The sequence below is a fragment of the Capricornis sumatraensis genome, chromosome 1 (genome assembly GCF_032405125.1).
Source record: "Capricornis sumatraensis isolate serow.1 chromosome 1, serow.2, whole genome shotgun sequence".
Classification (NCBI taxonomy): Eukaryota; Metazoa; Chordata; class Mammalia; order Artiodactyla; family Bovidae; genus Capricornis; species Capricornis sumatraensis.
Genome location: NC_091069.1, coordinates 213,427,638 through 213,448,022, shown reverse-complemented (window position 1 = coordinate 213,448,022; position 20,385 = coordinate 213,427,638). Strand labels below are relative to the sequence as shown.

At 44.6% G+C, this 20,385-nt stretch overlaps 1 protein-coding gene across 1 annotated transcript in view; it reads right to left on the bottom strand.

Moving 5' to 3' along the window:
• LOC138076690 (uncharacterized) overlaps window positions 1-20,385 on the bottom strand; it is a 112,305-nt gene that overhangs the window by 39,137 nt on the left and 52,783 nt on the right. Inside the window, exons 3-5 of the mRNA XM_068968969.1 lie at window positions 14,169-14,397; window positions 7,080-7,215; window positions 3,023-3,396 (exon numbers count right to left, since the gene is read on the bottom strand). Of these exons, the coding sequence (XP_068825070.1) occupies window positions 3,023-3,396; window positions 7,080-7,215; window positions 14,169-14,397 (739 nt within the window). The remainder of the gene's footprint in view (window positions 1-3,022; window positions 3,397-7,079; window positions 7,216-14,168; window positions 14,398-20,385) is intronic.

The following is a 20,385-nucleotide window of genomic DNA, read 5'->3' as shown; positions in this document are numbered from 1 at the left end:
GAGACACAGGTTCAACCTCTGAATAGTGAAGATCCCCTGGAGCAGGAAATGGCAACCCACTCCAGTATTCTTGCCTGGAAAATCCCATAGACAGAGGAGCCTGGCAGGCTACAGTCCACGGCGTTGCAAACAGACACAACGGAGCACGCATGCACATTGTACTTTGTAAGTCGTTTATAACTCTTGGGAACTAGAAAACAAGAGAAGAGAGAGAAAGAGTGTGTGTGTGTGTGTGTGTGTGTGTGTGTATACTAGAGAACAAGATAAGTGTGTGTGTGTGTACTAGAGAACAAGAGAAGTGTGTGTGTATGTGTACTAGAGAACAAGAGAAGTGTGTGTGTATGTGTACTAGAGAACAAGAGAAGTGTGTGTGTGTACTAGAGAACAAGTGTGTGTGTGTGTGTACTAGAGAACAAGTGTGTGTGTGTGTGTGTGTACAGCAAAGGATTCCACATCTTTAGCATCTAACACATTGTCTCAAAAGTGTGTGTGTGTGTGTGTGTGTGTGTGCAGCAAAGGATTCCACATCCTCAGCATCTAACACATTGTCTGGCGTATAGTTTGCACTATTTTTTTTAAAAAAAGGTTCATTGGATAAATGACAGAAACAATGTAGTAATTAGATATAAAGTTGCTGTTGCTAAGTCATATCCGACTCTTTTTTGACCCCATGGACTGTAGCCCACCAGGTTCCTCTGTCCATGGGATTTTCCAAGCAAGAATTCTGGGGTGGGTTGCCATTTCCTTCTCCATGGGATTCTTCTGGACCAGGGATTGAACCCACACCTCCTGTATTGGCAGGCAGATTCTTTACCATTGAGCCATCTGGGAAGTGCCTAGATATAGAGACCTCCTTAGTATTTAAAAATCAGTAATAACAGTTTAAATGGCAAAAAATATGGGAATGACTAAGTATCAGAGTGGCATACTGTGCAGCTGCTAAAAATTACAAGTAACAGTAGCAAACATCTGTAGGGTGCTTTACAGTTTACTAAGAATTACACCTCCCTCTTGTTTGACACACAATTATACAGACTTTGCTGCCACACTGAAATGTGCAAATGACTCATTAGTAAGTCTTACTGAAGAGACCAGAAAGATCAGCAATTGCAGGCTAGCAAGTTTTTATGTAAAGAGGTAGGGAGGACCCATATTTCAGAGTAATGGGGTCACAAAGAGTCAAACACGACTGAGCGACTGAACTGAACTAGGAAGGTGTAGGAAAAAGTTGAGTTAGCTCTGCTTTTTTTGTGTAAATAACCGTGCATACTAATTTCACACACTATACTTCGCTTCCCTTTTCTTTTAGAACAAAATTTTACCTTTACTGTATTTGATTGATTCAAAATTCACTGTAACCACCATTTGCAAGTCTCCCTGCTAACTGACCATCTCTAAGGAAGTGTTTTTGATGACCCAAGTGGACCCAGTTTCACCCAAGGTGAAACTGTTCACCCTAATTCCTGAAAGCAAATTCTTGACATTTCTTGCTAATGTCAAGAAATTCAACAGCAGAACCTAGCCACAGCAAACTTTTCGACACTGTCTTCCTGATTGCAACAGTGTTTTAAAGAACAGAGGCGAAAAGAAAAAAGAAAAAAAATCACACATAAAACAAAAAAATCCTTCCCTTCTTCCTAAAAGATTATGAGCCTAATGTTCAACGAATAATCCACGAAACACTGAAGTCGTGAAACACTGTAAAGCTCCGTATTCTCTAGTTGATCGTGCATAAACTGTGATGTGGCAGGGACTGTCCCATAAGCAAGTTCTCTGCAGAGTCTGAATCTGCCCAGCGTTTCTGCACTGCTTTGGGCGGGCTTCCTGCATGTGCTTACAGCAATGAGAGAATTACCTAAAGGATACATTTCACAAACAAGCCGTCACGTGTCTTGTGCTGAAACTGCATCCAGTGCCAAAAGTCTGCTTCTGCAGATGAGAGCTCTGGAGAACTCGACCACTACAGCCCAAACCAGCTCTGAATACACATTCCCACGTTAAAAGAGGCTGCCTTTAAAGGAACGTGGGACGCTGATGACAAACAGAGGCATTGGCTACCTTTACAACAGCAGATATCCTAAAAGCAATGTTGATCTCGTGCCTTCTGTGCTAAAGACATTATTAGGGCCCATTGGAGGGTAGAAGGGATGACTGGCGCAGGGGGATGATGGGGGTGTTCCACGCATGGGCAAAAGGGGATTACGGAAATAATCCCGCTCTCGGCTCAAACCATTTGAAAGTCAAGGGGCCAAAGCGCCGGTGGTGTTCAGAAAAACTTCCCAAGTCCTCCCAGACCCGGGTGCAGTGGGCGCAGGGGATCCGGAGAGCTGAAGCTCGAGAGATGGGAGTAGACGAGGACAGCAGAAGCCGGCCTTGGCGGCGGGGAGTCAGCGCGGAGGCGGGAAGGGCGCGAGTCCACTCGCGCTGGGAGCAAAGGGGATGCCACAGGGCGATCAGCCCCCTCCACACGCTGCCGCCGGGTGGACGTGGACAAATCGGGCCCACCTGCTGCCGCCTTTGCGCCGCCGCTGCCGAGGGGCCGGGTTGCTGGCGCCGGCAAGCCGCGACGGCAGGGGGCAGTAGCGCCGGCCGTAGCTCCTCCTCCTGGCCCGGCGCCCGGGGCCTCGGAGCCGCGCGCCACCACTTCCCGCGCGAGCACCTGCGCGCGACCCCGGCGCAGCCCGCCCGACCCAGGTGCAGCCGCCCGGGCCCTGCCGGCGGGTAGGGAATTGGAGTCCGAGCTAGACGGCGAGTCGCTACCCCCACGCTCCATATCCGCGCCAGGCAGGCGCCGCCACCGAAGGGTGCTTTGTTTGTGCAGCTCGAGCGGGGATGCTGGGGCGGGAGTGGAGCCCCCGCCCCGTCCGGAAAACGGGAAAAGCAGAGCCCGCGGTAGAGGGTGCTGAAGACCGCAAAGCCCCTTCTCCACGCGGCGATGTCGGGGCCAGCCGCACCCCACCCCCGCTCTGCCCGTCCTCCTTCCCAAACCCCGACCCCCACCCAGCCCCGCGGCTGCGCTCACCTGCTCTCCGCGACCCCCGAGTCTTGGCTCATCGTCGTTAGGCGTCTGGGAGGGGGCGCCAGGCGTGCCCGGGGCTCGGCGCTCGAGTAGCGCCCGGGCGCCTGCAGGAGGGGTTCGCGTGCCGTGCGCTGCCCTGCGCACCCGGAGGCGGCGGACGCTGCCGGGGGAGGGACGAGGGCGAGCGAGAGCCACCGGGGGAGGGGACTGGGCGGGAGGGGGCGCCGGGCGCGCTGCTGCAGCCGCAGCCGGAGGCCGCCCGGGCTCCCGAACGGAAACGCACTCTCGCCGGCTGCCCCGCGCGTGCACGCCGGCGGGCACACTCTCACACGTGCGCACACCGGCCGCTCGGTGGCTTGCTTACCTCCCTGCGGGAGCTAGGTTTGGTGACACTAATGCCGGGGCTTCTGTGAAAGAGCAGGGCCAGCGCCATTCTGCAGGGAGCTCATATCACCCTGACTGGGGGGTTTTCACGAGACGACCCGCCTCCCTCGAGGAATTCCCAGATTCTTTTCCTAGGGTCTGAAAGCCCATCGAAATTTATTTTCAGATTTTATATCTAAATCCAAGTGTCTAGAATGAGGGACCGCAGCTTTCATATGGTTAAACAGCTTTATGACCCCGGCTCCTCCACCCTAAACTATACGGGTGAATGGGCTAAACCAATGATTTCCCAACTTTGCTGCACGTTTGATCACCCAGGGAGTTTTTAAAATCTCCGAGTTTTTAAAATGCTCAGAGTGGTATCCCAGATGAATTAGATTAGTGCAGTGGGATCCAGTCACTCATTTTTCTTAAAGATCCAGATGATTCCAATATTCAGAACAGTATAGGAACCACTGCTTAGACTGCCGGTGGTCCTTGTGGTACCCTGTCTTCTTTTACCCCATTTCTCAGCGTGATCCTTTGCTTGTCTATTTTCCACGTAGTGGTGGCTGTCACAGCATCAAGCCCAGATCTGACTCACAGTAAGTGCAGAGTACACCTCTACTGCAGGAAGGAAGCTAAGGCAGAGTCCAGGATGCGCCCTCTACCTTGCAGCCCCCTCTTTTCTCTTTCTGAAATTCTCCACAGACTGAAATACCCTTGACCTCATGGAAATGGCTTCATGTCATGCCTGAAGCCGGAGAAGGCAATGGCACCCTCCAGTACTCTTGCTGGAAAATCCTGTGGATGGAGGAGCCTGGTAGGCTGCAGTCCATGGGGTCGCTACAAGTTGGGCACGACTGAGCGACTTCACTTTCACTTTTCACTTTCACGCATTGGAGAAGGACATGGCAACCCACTCCAGTGTTCTTGCCTGGAGAATCCCAGGGATGGGGGAGCCTGGTGGGCTGCTGTCTATGGGGTCACACAGAGGCGGACACGACTGAAGTGACTTAGCAGCAGCAGCAGCAGCAGCAGCATGCCTGAAGCTGGGGAAGAAAAGGAGTCATTGCTCTTGAAGGGACATCTGTCTTTTAGTTTCCTGCAAATGTCTCCACCTCAGAACACCCCTATCTGTCTCACTGTGACTCAGAGGTCCAGTGCTGACAGTGTGGGAGAGCACAATAAAGTCATGGCTCAGTGACTGGAACACCAGTTGAGTCCAGCACTATGACTAGGTGGTTTATACCTGGGAAAGAGATGGCCTTGGTACTATCACTGGGCCTTGATGTTCTTCTGTTTAACATAAACATGAACAAGTTCTCAGAACATCAGCATCAAACAAGGCCCCTCTGTGACCACGATGTACGAAGACAAGAGCAAGACTCCTTAATCACGTCTAAACACAGACAAAAGATGAACATCGTCCAAGCCACAGTGGACACACAGCCATTCTGGCCAGTTAGAGCCTCTTTGCCAATTATAGCCTTAGTTTCCCTCTGGTCTGCCCTTCTAAGAATCAGATTTACAAAGATATACATTTGTAGAATGAACTCTGGTGTCCTGAGCCCCCCTGCAATCAGCTAACAAAAAAACAAATCCTTTAATAATATTTTCTAATACCTTCTCACTAACACACCTCCAGGGTTTCCCATGGTATGCATTTCCCTCAGTGCAATGAGTAATAAATTCAACTCTTAAAACGATAGGAAATATTACTAGTGTTCTTTGGCAAGGGAGCATTAAAAAATATCTCAGTCATCACAATAACAGCACAAAGTAACTATTACACCCTCTTCACATATAAACTAACTGGGGTTCAGACAGATTGTATAACAAACACACAGGGCTGCCTGGCTGTCAGTGGAGTGGCAGGCTTCATGTTCACATGGGTTTGAGGGGAGCCAGGCTGGAATGCTACCTTCTCCCAGTAACTCTGAGTTCCAGCCCCAGCTCAGCCCTTTTCTAGCTATGGGCATTTGAGCAAGTCATTTAACTCTCTTGAGTTCACCTTCCTTTCAAAAGAAAAAAAAAAAGTAGACCTAGAAACAGGTAATTTTTATTTAGATATACACCATCTTATTAGTTTCAGATGTACAATATAATGATTTGGTAGGTGTATACATGTGAAATGCTCACCGTAATAAGTCTAGTTCATACCCATCACCACACCTGGTTACAAAAATTTGTTCTTATGCCAAGAACTTTTAAGATATAATCTCTAAGCAACTTTCAATTATATAATACAGTATTATTAACTATAAGGATGTGTATACTACTGGTATATTTTGCATAAACTCCCCAGGTGGCCCAACACAGCACCTGTTGGCAGACCCTGGTTTTGGAAGTTACCTTGCATCTGCCAGATCTGAAGTCCCCTTTTCCAAATGTTACTATGTCACTTGACTCTTCTCACCTTCCAGAGGTTTTTTGGCTTCCAGGAGGCCGATATAATATGATAAGCAAATGAACTAAAGCCTGAAAAAAACATGTGAGTGAACTTGTATTGGATCCTTCAGCCTCACCTGAGTCTTTGGACCACCGCAGCCCTGGTGGACAGCTTGCCTACTATCTCATGGCAGACCTTGAGCCACAACCACCCAGCTAAGCCATTTACAGATTCCTGACCCACACAAACTCTGAAATAATAAATATTTGTTGTTTTAAGCTGTTATATTTGGGGGTAATTTGTTATGCAGCAAAAAAATAATACAAAGGAAATACGATCCCATAGTCAGTGCAGTAGAATCACACTGTTTGCACTTTAAGGTACATTTAACCATATTCACTCTGGAAAAGCAGGAGAGAAAACGGTTTACAGTGTCAACAATTCTGCCTGTTATTCCAGTGAAATGAGAGGAGGAGTTGAGAGAGGTGGGGCTGGTTTTATCTGTCAGTCTCTGATTCACTCCTGGGTATCTCTCACAGAGATGAAAGTCTTGATACTGGCTACGTTGCCTGTATTTTTAAATATCCATGTTTGGCACAAAGTGAAAAGAATGATTCACTAACTTAGATTCTATATATAACATAATCAAAATGACACTTGAAACCCCTTAACTCATCAGGACCTGAGCCCAGAACATCCCCAAATCAAAAATAGCACTGACTTTAGATCAGTGTAACAGGGGACCGAAACCCAGGACCCTGGCTTCAGAGGACCCTTCCACAGCTGTCATCCAATTACACTTGCCATGGGCTAAGGAGTCCATGAGGCCCAAGGGATGTGCCCTTCCATAGCTTTTGTCCTGTCTCCACTTCTAAACCAAGCTCAGGGGAAGAGAGATCCCACATTCCTCTCCAAATGCCCTAAGCTCTCTTCCAGGGCCCACAATAGGCCTTTCCCCAGTCCAACCTTCACCAGCTCCAACTCTCCAAGGCTGGGACATAGCAGGGCCAGGGGAGACCAGATGTAGCTGTTTAAAGGGATGTGGATGGAGATTGTCTATGCAAGCCTAGTGGTCCACACATCCACAGAGCCCCTCGCCACACAGGCCAGCAGCAGAAAACCAAGAACAAGACCCATGGACCACGAGCTGGCTCTCCAAATGCTGCCTCTTGCTGGTGTCCGACTCTGACAGTTCTCACTTGACCTGTCCCTCCTGTCAGTTATTCATTTGGCAGGAATAGTCGTCAAAGCAGGAAGACACAATATATTTCATGTAACAGCGTGTTTGCTTGACTTATAACTTACATGTTTAGACATATTACACGTGGATGTCCATTTGTACTCTAGCCCCGGGCCCCACAAATGACTGGGATGACCTGACCCAGAACTAACTTCTTCATCCTTGTTTTGTTTCACTTTTTTAGTTTTGGCCTCTTTTTGCCTGAGAGAGTGGAATCCAAGGCATTATTTGAGTGGGGAGGAGGGCAAGAGATAATTCTCCTTCTGCTTCTATTTAAGTATATTGGTGTGGGACTTCCCTGTGGTCCAGTGGTTAAGACTCTGTGCTTCCACCGCAAGGGGCACAGGTTTGATCCCTGGTGGGGGAACTAATATCCTGCATGCTGCTCGTGACACAGCCAAATAAATAAAAATGAAAGTATGATGCTTTCAAAATTTTAAGAATAAGTAAATACATTGGTGAACAATTTTGCCTAACACATTTGATTAAATCCACAAAAATGGTGTGTCTTCTCTCTCTGAGGCCCAAATAGGGCTTGTTCTTTGGGGGTCTCTCTAGGTAAGGTCCATGCTTGGATTTTTGTGTGTAGTTGTTATTGTTTAATCCTTTGCTAGGATAATTACTCATCTCAGATGGAAATGTCTCTTCCAGACCATTTTCCTTACATCTTCATATATATTATTTAAAAAATTGTGTGTGTTTCCCTCAAAATTGTATGATATATGCACAATTTTTCAATTTGTTTTTATGCTACAATATATCTCAAAGCTCTATCCATCTTAGCTACAAATTTTGCTATTTTATTTATTATTAGCACTATTTATTTTTTAGCTCTATTCCATTAAAATAGTTAAATTATCTCATTTTGATACCTAATGTACTATATGAAATTTGTATGTGAGTCATGTATGTTTTCAGATTTAAAATGTGAGTTTATTTATACTAAATTTTTTAGAAGGGGTGTTAGTGGAGAGAGATCTGAAGAGAGAAGATTTCCTGAAGACATCTTGGAGAAGTCCTTAAATACTACAATACCAGAGTGAGAATTGCTTATGTAAGCTGTGAATAAGGGAAGGCTAGCCATTTTCTGACTTAATTATGGCAAAAACTACTCAGTTTTCTCTCCATGTCTGTTTTCTCTGCGTTGTAGATTTTTGTCTTTCTGTTTCTGCCTTGGAAAGGCATGTGCAGCCAAGAAACCAAGAGTAAGATGTTCTTTGGATGCTGGTATGAGCCAGGGGAAATCTTGGTGCGTTCACACAACTCTTGGTTTTCTTCCTAAAGTCCATTTGATATACTCTCTTGTGTTCTGAGCTACCTTGGAGCTTGCCTTGTTTGTTTTCTAGAACCAGAGCATCCATTTTTTGTCTAAGGTACTATCCATGGCCTCCCAGGGCTTGTTAAGCATCTCCTTCTCCAACTGACAGAACGCTGCCATCCTGCAGGCTCCACAGGAAAGCAGGTGTTGCCCACTGCTCTGCTGTCGATCACAGCTCCCCACGGGCACACATTCACTGCAGCAAAAACACGCCACCACTGGTAACAGGGAACTCTGCCCAGAACTGACAGACTCCTAGCACCAAAGCTAAATCATTTATCTGGAAGAGTCTTTATCTAGTTGTAGTGGACTGAATGTCTGTTTCCCTACCCCCTTAACAAACGCATATGTTGAAACTCTAACCCCACCGATGTGATGGCATTAAGTGGTGGGGCCTTTAGAAGGTAATTAGATTTAGATGAGGTCATGATAGTGAGGCCTCCAAAATGAGATTCATGTCCTTGTAAGAAGAGAGACACCAAACTGTCTTTCTCCATCATGTGAAAAAATGGCAAGAAGTCAGCCATCTGTCCCTCACCAAATTCCAAATCAGCTGGTCTCTACAATTGTGAGAGAGGAATGTCTGTCTAAGCCACCAAGGCTATGGTGTTTTGTTATGGCAGCTTGAGATGACTTAGACACTAGTCTTTAGGCCTCTATTGTCCATACCTGTTACCATAATTTGGGGAGGGCTACTCTGCTTCTTGGCTTCCCAGGTGGTGCTAGTGGTAAAGAACCCACCTGCCAATGCAGGAGACACAAGAGATGTGGGTTCGATCCCTGGGTCAGGAAGATCCCCTGGCGAAGGGCCTGGCAATCCACTCAAGTATTCTTGCCTGGAGAATCCCATGGACAGAGGAGCTTGGTGGGCTACAGTCCATGGGGTTGCAAAGAGTCCGACACGACTAAAGTGACTCAGCATACATGCACTCTGCTTCTGCCTTTATCTAGCTGAACTCTCTTTGTCTCAGTCATTTAAAGAGACAGCGCATGAGGAAAAGATTCTGGGAAAGTGAATTTAGTCAGGAAGTTATTGTTTCTGCCTCCTACACCTCTTATACTCCCACTCTAATCATGCACCCAAAGATGTAAATACCTCACAGAATGGTTTCCAAATCTAGTTTTAGGATACATCACTTCAATTAGCTCTAAAGGCTATTACAAAACAATAAAATATCACTCAACACAATTTGGACTCACCTTAATTTTTAAAATTAAGAATCATCCAGCCTTTTCCCTAGAAAACAATAGAATAAATAGAATAATTGTCATCCCAGAAAAATTGAAAAATTTCCTTTTTGTGTGTTTCAGTATTGGTTTGTATATAAACCATGCCCCCCCCCCACACATTATTGATGACAGAATCTACAAGTATTAGTCAAGATATTTGTTAAGCTGAAAACAAAATAGAAAAAGCATGCTGCACAAAATGAGGTCCTCAACAGCAGCAGCAGCTGCAGCATCACCCGGGAGCTTGTTAGAAATGCAGAATCTCAGTCCCATCCAGAGCTCTTGAGTCCCATTCTACATTGTAATATAATCTAGTGATTTGTACGGAGAAGGCAATGGGACCCCACTCCAGTACTCTTGCTGGAATATCCCATGGATGGAGGAGCCTGGTAGGCTGCAGTCCATGGGGTCACTAAGAGTCAGACACGACTGAGCGAATTCACTTTCACTTTCACTTTTCACTTTCATGCATTGGAGAAGGAAATGGCAACCCACTTCAGTGTTCTTGCCTGGAGAATCCCAGGGACAGGGGAGCCTGGTGGGCTGCCGTCTATGGGGTCGCACAGAGTCAGACATGGCTGAAGCGACTTAGCAGCAGCAGCAGCAGTGATTTGTAGGGCTTCCCAGACGGCACAGTGGTAAAGAATCCTCCTGCCAATGCAGGAGACTCGAGAGATATGGTTTGATGCCTGGTTTGGAAAGATCCCCTGCAGGATGAAATAGCAACTCACTCCAATATCCTTGCCTGGAGAATCCCATGGACAGAAGAGCTTGGTGAGCTACAGTCCATGGGCCCACAAAGAGTCAGACACAACTGAGCACACACACATGTATGGTGATTTGTGTGCATCTTACACTTTGAGGTGTACTGGTTTTACAGATACTAGGAATGGGATTTCCTTGGTGGTCCAGTGGTTAAGAATCTACCTTGCAACACAGGGAACCTGGGTTTGATTCATGGTCAGTAAACTAAGATCCCAGTGCTATGGGGGAACTAGATGAAAGATCCTGTGTGCCACAAATAAGGCCTGGTACAGCTAAATAAATTTTTAAAATTATTAAATAAATTATTATTTAATATTGAATTTTATTATTTTAATAATTAATATTAATATGTCATATTTAAATAAATAAAGATACTGGCTAGTTCACAGACTCTCCTTCAGAAGAGTCAAATTTGGGATGTTAACATCAGGAGCAAAACCCAAGTCAGTCCTCAGAGGGGCTCAGTGAGGACAGCCACCTTGGGGCCCAGGTCACAGTCTGCCACCCAGTTTAAGTGAGGCCAGGTAAAGCAGTAGCATTTTCAGTTTAATTAGTGAGCATTTACATGATGAGAGGAGGGGTATGCCTCTGAGAGGGAGGGCATCTTCAAAACATAGGCAAGAGGGTTCAGCTGCTGGGTGGCCAACAAAATGACAGACTGCCCCTCCCTATGTTTTTTTTTCTTTAAGAAGAATGGTGGAGTCCAACTCTATCATCACCTGCCCAGCCACCTTTAGCAAGTGCAGGGACATTTCTCAGCCTTGATTTCCTCATCTTTAACATGATAGTTTCTATTGACACAGAACTTTATAGTCGGCAAGGCATATATTTTCATGTGAGCTAACAGAGCAATTCCATGCAATAGATGAACGCAGTAGTGTTACCTCCATTTCACAAACTGGAAAAGAGAGAGACACAGAGTGACCTGCCTGAGAGTGCTGAGACCACAGAACTTCAAGCCCTCGTCCTATGACCCTGGAACCACAGCCACATGAGTTTACATGTGTGAAGATAAACTGAAAACTGTAACGCTTTCTCCCAATAAAAGGTGTTCCTTATTACTCTAGTAACATTCCACAAACACACAGCAATCTGAACTGACTCACCCACCAAGATAGTGGTCCCAGGATCAGCAACCGCCCTTCTCTCCTTGCGTTGTGGTAAAACTATTGCCAAGATAAGCTAATAATTAATATCAGTGATGATTTGCATATGAATGAGCAATAAAGGAAACCCCAGCAACCCAGATGGAAAACACTAACCATCCTTGCGTTGTTTCATTGTTCAGAGTCTTCTGCAGGAAGTAACTGAGAAAGCCTTACATGTTTCCTTAGAACTATTTTGAAGAAATAAAATCATGACCACTTCAATTATTTGTTATTTATCCTCATTTTTTTCACATTCTTCAACAAGTTCCTATGACCAATCCAAGGAGGTTCCAAGGCAGCTAAAGGACCAGGAAAATGATAGGACCAGGATTCAGGCATTCTGCTCTCAAAATCAATGTTTATTTTGGGTTTTTCAAATAATGAATCTCTTCTATATTTTTCTCTAGAAAAACACAATAATTTCCTTTCATCTGTCTCTTAACAGTAGGTCACAACCTACGTTTCTTTTATCATCTATTATGAATTCCACTAATTCTCCTTTCTTTGTCACTGATGTTACATTTAAGTGAAAGTCTCTTCAACAGAGTTCTAAATTGGGCAAGGTCTCAAGGTCAAATGTCTTTGCATAGCCTACTCAATGAAATAGATTTTCAGTTACAGTAGTAGAGAAGGGAACATTACTTTTTAATTTATTTTTATAATCCCTGCTCTGCAAATAGATGATGAAAAATATATATTAACACCATACTATCTAAACTGAAATATATTTATTCACATTTATTTCCTTGCCTTTTTTGTGGGGAAAGGGGTTCTTTTCTATTTGGAATATATACATATTGATAATAACCACCATTTGTGGTTGTGCCTATTGTACGCTAAAGATTATGCCAAGTATTTAATTATATTATTTGGAAACTCCCTAGCAATTCAGAGGTTAGGACTCCGCACTTTCACTGCCAAGGGCATGGGTTCAGTCCCTGATGGGGGAACTAAGATCCCACAAGCCACTCAGTGCAGCCAAAACTTAATAAATAAAATATATTATCTTAAATCCCCTTTGGTACTATCAATAATATTATCAACACTCTGCAGTTGATTATACAGTTGGATATTTACAATAATGGTGGTGGTGGTGGTGGTCACTCCCTAAGTTTTGTCTGACTTTTTGCAACCTCATGGACTGCAGCACGCCAGGCTTCCCTGGCCTTCTTGCCCAAATTCATGTCCATTGAATCAGTGACGGTATCTTACCATCTCACCCTCTGCGACCCCCTTCTCCTTTTGCCTTCAATCTTTGAGCATCACGGTCCTCTCCAATGAATTGGCTCAATTTTTACTGCTTTTTATACTACAGTTGGCAACAGTGCTGAGCTCTTTTGCATGGGTTGTCTTGCTTAGTCCCCACATCAGCCTTATGAGGCATTAGCAGGCAGAGAGATGCCTCCAATCTCCCTCCTCAGGATGAGCAACCCAAGGTAGAATCTAGCACGGGTGACCCACTATCTCAACTGGCCTGAAACTCACCCAGCTTTAGCACAGAAAGTGCCATGTGCTGAGGAAACTCCTCAGGCAAAAAGGAACAGTTGCTCATCCTTCTCCAGCAGAGGGCACCTTGTGAGCCCTACCACACTGCTGTCTCCGGGTGAGAGTGGGCGCGACAGGCATTATAATTGCCCACCCACTTCCTGTTCCCCTCTACTTCCTAGCAGGAGGGAGGACACTTCTCTGCTCCTGTGAGGTCAGGTGATGCCCGTGTGACTTGCTCAGTCCAATAAAACATGAACGGAAAAGATGCATGTAAGCACCAGTATGGGGAGGATGGGGGAGGGATAAATTAGGAATTCGGGACTAACAGATACACAGTACTGTATATAAAATAGGTAAACAACAAGGACCTACCATAAAGCACAGGGAACTATACTCAATATTTTGTAATAACCTGCAAGGAAAAAGAAACTGAAAATGAATAGATATATGTGTATGTATAACAACCACTTTGCTATACACTTGAAACCAACACGACATAGTAAATTAACTATGTTTCAACTAGATAATAATAAAATATAAATTTAAAAATAAAATTAAAAAAAAGAATCAGTATGTAATTCTCCATATTTCCTTCCTCTTGCCCTGGCGCTGGCAACATCTAGGCAGTGCAGGCTCTGTCAACCTAAGCCCCTGAGTAAGGACCACACAGAGCAAAGCCCTTTGTGCCTATGTGCTCAGTGACTCAGTGCTCAGTGACTCCAATTCTTTTGCGACCCCATGGACTGTAGCCCAGCCAGGCTCCCCTGCCCATGGGATTAGGAGTGGGTTGCCATTTCCTTCTCCAGGGGATCTTCCTGACCCAGGGATCAAATGTGTGTCTCTTGCGTCTCCTGCATTGGCAGGCAGATTCTTTACCACTGAGCCATCTGGGAATCCCTGTATATCTTTTTACGCACCATAAACTTTGTATATCCTTTTGCTCTGCTAAAAAATAATAAAAGCTTAAGTAAAAAGACACCACAATATTGCAAAAAGCACTTACCCCCAGAACTGAGGAAAACTGCTAGGGGACATGCTTCCAAAATTCCCTAATCCAGGGATTCCCACCCTGGCTGTGCCTTAGAATCACCCAAGGATTAAAACATATGCTGCCCAGGCCATGCCCCAACTGTATCAATTTCCTGTGACTGCAACAAATCAGCAGAAACACAGAGGTTTCACACAATAGAAACCGATTCTCTCACAATTCTGGAGTCTGGAAGTTTGAAATCAAGGTGTCAGAAGGGTTGCCATTGAAGGTTGCCTTTGAAGGCTTGAGTGGATTTTCCTTGTCTCCTTCAGCTTCTGGTGGCTCCAGATGTTCCTGGGCTGTGGCTGTATAACTGCCTCCATATTCACAGGGTTCTTTCCTCTCATTCAGGTCTCTCTTCTCTGAATGTCTCTTATAAGAATCCTTGTTAGAATTATGCCGTACTGGAGTAAATCCAAGATGATCTCATCACAGGATCCTCAACTTCATTGCATCTGTGAAGACGCTTTTTCCAAAGAAGGCTACATTCACAGGTTCTAGGAAGTGAATATACCTTTTGGGGAGTAACTGTTCAGCCCACTAATAATTTTTTAAAATATTTATTTGTTTATTTATGGCTGTGCTGGGTACTTGTTGCTGTGCAACCCACTGATAATTGCTATAGACTAGAGGTTTCTGTCCTCCTAAAATTCATTTGCTGAAACCTAATCCCCAGTGTGCAGTTATTTGGAAGTGGGGCCTTCGGGAGGTGATTGGGCCTTGAGGGTGGAGCCCTCATGAATGGTATTAACTGCCTTATAAAAGAAGCTTCAAAGAGCTTCTTCACCCTTTTCACCAGGCAAGGACTCAGCAAGATAGGCTATTTATAAACTAAAAAGTGGTTCTCCAGTATGGAATTTCCTTTAAAAACTAGGAATAGAACTACCATATGATACCCTGAGAAAACCATAATTGAAAGAGATGCATGTACCCCAGTGTTCGTTGGAGCACTTTTTTACAATAGCTAGGACATGCAAGCAATCTAGATGTTTATCAACAGATGAACGGATACGGAAATTGTTGTACATATATACGATGGAATACTACTCAGCTATAAAAAAATGCATTTGAGTCAGTCTTAATGAGGTGGATGAACCTAGAGCCTGTTGCAGAGTGAAGTAGGTCAGAAAAAGAAAAACAAACACTGTATATTACCGCATGTGTATGGAATCTAGAAAGATGGTACTGATGAACCTATTTGCAGGGCAGCAATGGAGAGGCAGACTTGTGGACACAGTTTGGGAAGGAGAGGGTGGGGTGAACTGAGGCAGAGCATGGAAATGCATACATTGCCATATGTAAAAGAGATGGCCAGCGGGAATTTGCTGTGTGACACAGGGAGCTCAACCCAGAGCTCTGGACAACCTAGACGGATGGGATATGGTGGGAGATGGGAGAGGAGTTCAAGATGGAGGAGACATGTGTATACCTATGGCCAATTCATATTGATGTATGGCACAAACCAGCACAATCTTGTAAAACAATTATCTTCCAATAAAAAATTTTAAGATACATACATAATTTTTTTAAAAAAACAAGTGGGTTCTCACCAGATGCCAAGTTGCTGGCACCTGGATCTTGGACTTCCCAGCCTTCAGAACGTTTCTGTTCTTTGTAAGTCACCCAGTCTATGGTATTTTGTTAAAGCAGCCCAAAAAGACTAAGACAGAAATCAACCAATTAAATCAGGCTCTTTTGATATTATTTATTTATTTATTTTGACTGCTCTGGGTCTCAGCTATGGCTTGTGGGATCCTCACTGTGGTGCTCGAAATCTTAGTTTCTGCATGTATGCAGGATCTAGTTCCCCAACCAGAGATTGAACCTGGGCCCTTTGGTACTGGGAGTGTGGAGTCTTATCCACTGAACCACCAGGGAAATCTCTAAATCAGTCTCCTTAGAAAGTGAATCTGGGCATTAGAATTTTTTAAAATTTATTTCTTTTTAATTGAAGGATAATTACTTTATAATATTGTGTTGGTTTTTGCCATACATCAACAAGAATAAGCCACAGGTATTCAGATGTCCCCTCGCTCTTGAATTCCCCCTCCCTCCTGACTCCCACCCCATCCCATCCCTCTCTGTTGTCACAGAGTACCAGTTTGAGCTGTATCTGTGTCATACAGCAAATTCCCACTGGCTATTTTACATAAGGTAATGTATATGTATCTAAGCTATTCTCTCAATTAGTCCCACCCTCTGCTTCCCCAACTGTGTCCACAAGTCTAGTTTTTAAGGTTTAGAATCTGCTAATAAAGCAAGTGTTTCTAATGGTTAAAGGTAAGGCCATGAAGTCAAAGAGGCCTGGTTTCAAAGGCTGGCTCTGTCATTCTCTTGCCGTGTAACCTTGGACAAGCTACATAACCTCTCTGCACTTTAGTTCCCTCATCTCTCAAAATAGAGATGAAATACCAGGCACACTCCTGTCAGTTACAGAGATAAAGGTTACAAATGGAAATCAGAGATGATAGATCCAATTTCCAGAGAGTTGGCTAACTGGATTCCCAGGGGAAAAGAGCAAAACAATGAGAAACAAATTAAATATATAATCCCTTGGTTATTTTTACCTGTAATTACTAAAATGAAAGTAAAAGGAGCAGATCCTGGCACTGTGCCATACTTGGATTTGCCCCAGTGGGTCAGAGCTATGGTTGCTGCCCTCAGGACTACTACCAAAGGGACAAATGTTGCTGGCACATCAGATAATACCTCTACAGTCCCTAAAGGGAGTAATCCAGGGGGTGAAGGGAAGTGGCTGTGCAAAACCAAGGAACTATGAAACCAAAGGGTATAGTCTGAAGAAGCAGTTTCATTTTGTAGATCAATATCATCAGCTTCCTGAACTTTCACTAAAATGGGTAACGTGCGTACATACTAAGTCAGTTCAGTAGTGTTTGACTTCTTGTGAACCTACAGACCTTAGCCCATCAGGCTCCTCTGTCCATGGGATTCTCCAGGCAAGAATATGGAAGCGGGTTGCCATGCTCTAGGGAATATTCCCTGACCCAGGAATCTCTTATGTCTCCTGCATTGGCAGATGATTCTTTGTCACTAGGGCCACCTGGGAAGCCACTCCCACCTCAATGTGTGTGACTTAACTTAGGAGCGGTCTTCTTGGCTTTGAATGCTGCAGAGAATAAGGGCACGTTTGATTGATGCAGGACCCATAGCTTACTGCTGAACAATCAGAGGTGGCCATATATAATCCAAACAAACAGTAGGTTGTTTCTGAAGGGACAGCTAAACTGAGAGACTAGACAAAAGCCACTGCATGGTTTATATTCACTGAGAATGTTAACTGATGACTCCTCTCCTTAAATGCCGAGTGGAACTCCCCAGATGAGGCAGCTCATATGCTGAATTGGCTTTATGATGACTGGGGTGTGTGTCCACATAATAAACTCCTTACTTAGCTTATAGCAAATGCTGTGACTAAGAGAGCCCCTTTTGCACAGACACCCCATATAAACTTACTTCTGCAAAATCAAGCAACAGTCCAAGAAATAGTATCAGAATTTTTATCTTAGCTTACCCTTAGTCTTGGCAATCCACTCCAGTACTATTGCCTAGAAAATCCCATGGACAGAGGAGCCTGGTGGGCTACAGTCCATGGGGTTGCAAAGAGTCGGACACAACTGAGTGACTTTACTTTTACTTACTACCCTTAGTCTAAGAAAATGGAATCATTCACAAAAGCATAATGGAGGAAAGAGGGATAGTCAAGGGGTTAGTCCCACCAAGGTGGAAATCTTCATTAAGTTACTAAGAAATGGGAAGAATATGGAGGACACTGATGGGGTCAAAACATGAGGCACTGCTGGAGGCTGAGTGGACTGATGGCACTCCTGCTGGTGCCCCAACATGAAAGGGTCCTAAACAAATCCATTTTATTTACTCTAGTTTTAAAATTCTAAAGAAAAATTTTAAGCTGAAAGGCAAAGACAGCATTGAAAAATCCAACTTTGTATCCTTGGGGGTTACAGCCAGCAAATTAATCTGGGTGAAGAGTAACAAAAAGGGCCAGGGTCCCTTGGTCTGATCCCTAGCTGGGGACCCAAGGCCATGCTCGTATGTGTGAGTAAAGTGACCAGAAGGTGGACACAAAATATTCTGGGTGAGCTCAAAATCTAAAGAAGGCCACGGTTAGCTTGGGCACATATGGAGATGCAGCAATGATGGGATTAAGGTGAAAGTTAGGATCAAAATTGGAATGTTTGAACAGACTTAATGTGAAGTGGTTGTTTTTCCTCCACTTGAACATATTGCTGAGATGGATATTACATCTGACAGGGGAACCCTTTCTGTATCTTATACTGTAAAACTAAAGGCATGTAAGTTTGCCTTTGGCTCTCATTACTTGAACATACTAAATGAGAACCCATAGATTTGCTTGCCCACACAGAGGTTGTTAACTTGACACAGTACTGGATGCCTAGTGGACACAAAACGATTTCCACTTTAATTAATGACATATTGGAAGTTGGAGTGCTGGTGCCAACAAATCCTCTGTGCACTAGCCCTGTGTGGCTCATGAAAAGGTTGGATGGCTCATAGAGACTTCTAGTAGATTATCAAGGCTGGAATAAAGTAGTGTCATCTGCAGCTTTTTTCTTAACCACAATCTAAAAAAGGAGCCAACTACTGTTTACCTTCATGTGAGAAGGATCACAATTCACATTTGCTGTAAAGCCCCAGGGTTATTTGGATTTACCAGCTGACCGCCATAATGGATTGATAATATGCTTATATCTGTGTGTGGCATGATTTTAATTACCTTTTATATATGTACATAGGGCTTCTCAGGTGGCTCAGTGGTAAAGAATCTCCCTGCTAATGCAGGAGAGGCAGGAGGCACAGCTTCAATCCCGGGGTGGGGAAGATCCCCTGGAGAAGGAAATGGCAACCCACTCCAGTATTCTTGCCTGGGATAGCCCATGAACAGAGGAGCCTGGGGGACTACAGTCCATGGGGTCACAAAGAGTAGGACACGACTGAGTACAATTCAGCACAATTAAACAGGACACATCAATGTCCAGGAGGAGAATCTGTTTTCCAGATTTCACTGTGATAGAAACCAACAAGTGGGTATCTTGGTGCACTCTCTTACGATGTTCAACTGGGTCTATGAAATGAGTGGCCCTGGGGGAGCTGCAGCAGTGCTGAGGTGGGCTGACTGTCTACACAATCCTTCTTCACTTGAGAGGCACAAAGGGCCAACCAGAACTGTCCTGTCTGCCAACAAGACAGGAACTGCAGATGGCTGTGAGGTATATTCCCGGAGAGCAGACCCTCAAGTATAACTGGTAAGTAGAATATATGGGGCCACTGCCCAGTAGCCCCAGGAGGTTATACAGAGGTCCTGATGGAAATAGACACTTCACACTGGACTTTGCATACCCAGTGGTAGATGTCAATGCTCAGAACACCATGGAAGGAGTGGAGCAGAAGATACGATACCAATTTGGACCAGGAAATGAGTTACGTTTCTTCAGACCAAGGAACACACTTTACAGCTCATAGTGTGCAGCAGTGTGCAAAGAGATATCATATTTAATGGATGTATCATATTGCTTATCATCCTCAGAGTAGTGGTTTGGTAGAGAATTGGCAGGGACAATTGAAACATTTACTGCAAAACTTGTGGGAGATAAAGGTATGCAGAGCTGGTTTCATGTATTTTCCTGAGTGTGTGCTCACACTCAATAGATTTCCTCTGTTTTTTTTGGAGGGGGTTGGTTAAGGGAAGGGGCATATGGAGGATGCTAGTATAACTATACAATTATTCCCCACATCACCTCAACTTTCTTTATTCCTAACTGACTCAGTATTCTGGGACCATGGTTGCAACCATGGGTCATTGAAGCAGGATAAAATAGACGTGATCCTTAAGCAAGAAATTGTAACTATACCTTCTAAAACTTTGCGCCAGAATTCCTAAGGGCCTCATGAGCTGCATCGTGCCTTCACTCTATCTAGCAAAATTTAAGGTGACAATGAGTGCAGTCATGTTGCGATGTGACCATACCCTGTACGAACAGGGGTGGACTAAGGGGGAGGCACTTGATAGGATAGGCTGGTACTACTGCCAGAAATCTGGACCTGCACAGTGGCTGAACCTACTATCCTTTCAAAAGCTGGAAAAATTTGTGTTAAAATAAAGACAAATGGTGAGAAGGAGAAACAATAACTGGGAGTAGAGGAATGAATAAATGGATTATGCAACAAGGGAAATCCAATATTGCACTGTTGCCTCTAGAGAGGCTCAGAGCAACAGAAGGACGTTGTTTCTTAGCATGACTATATCAGATGCCTGAAAGAGTAAAGCCGTATGCTCAGCTTTTGGAATCTGCAAACCTGAGAGGTATTGCTCTGGGAGACATTTTAGTCATACA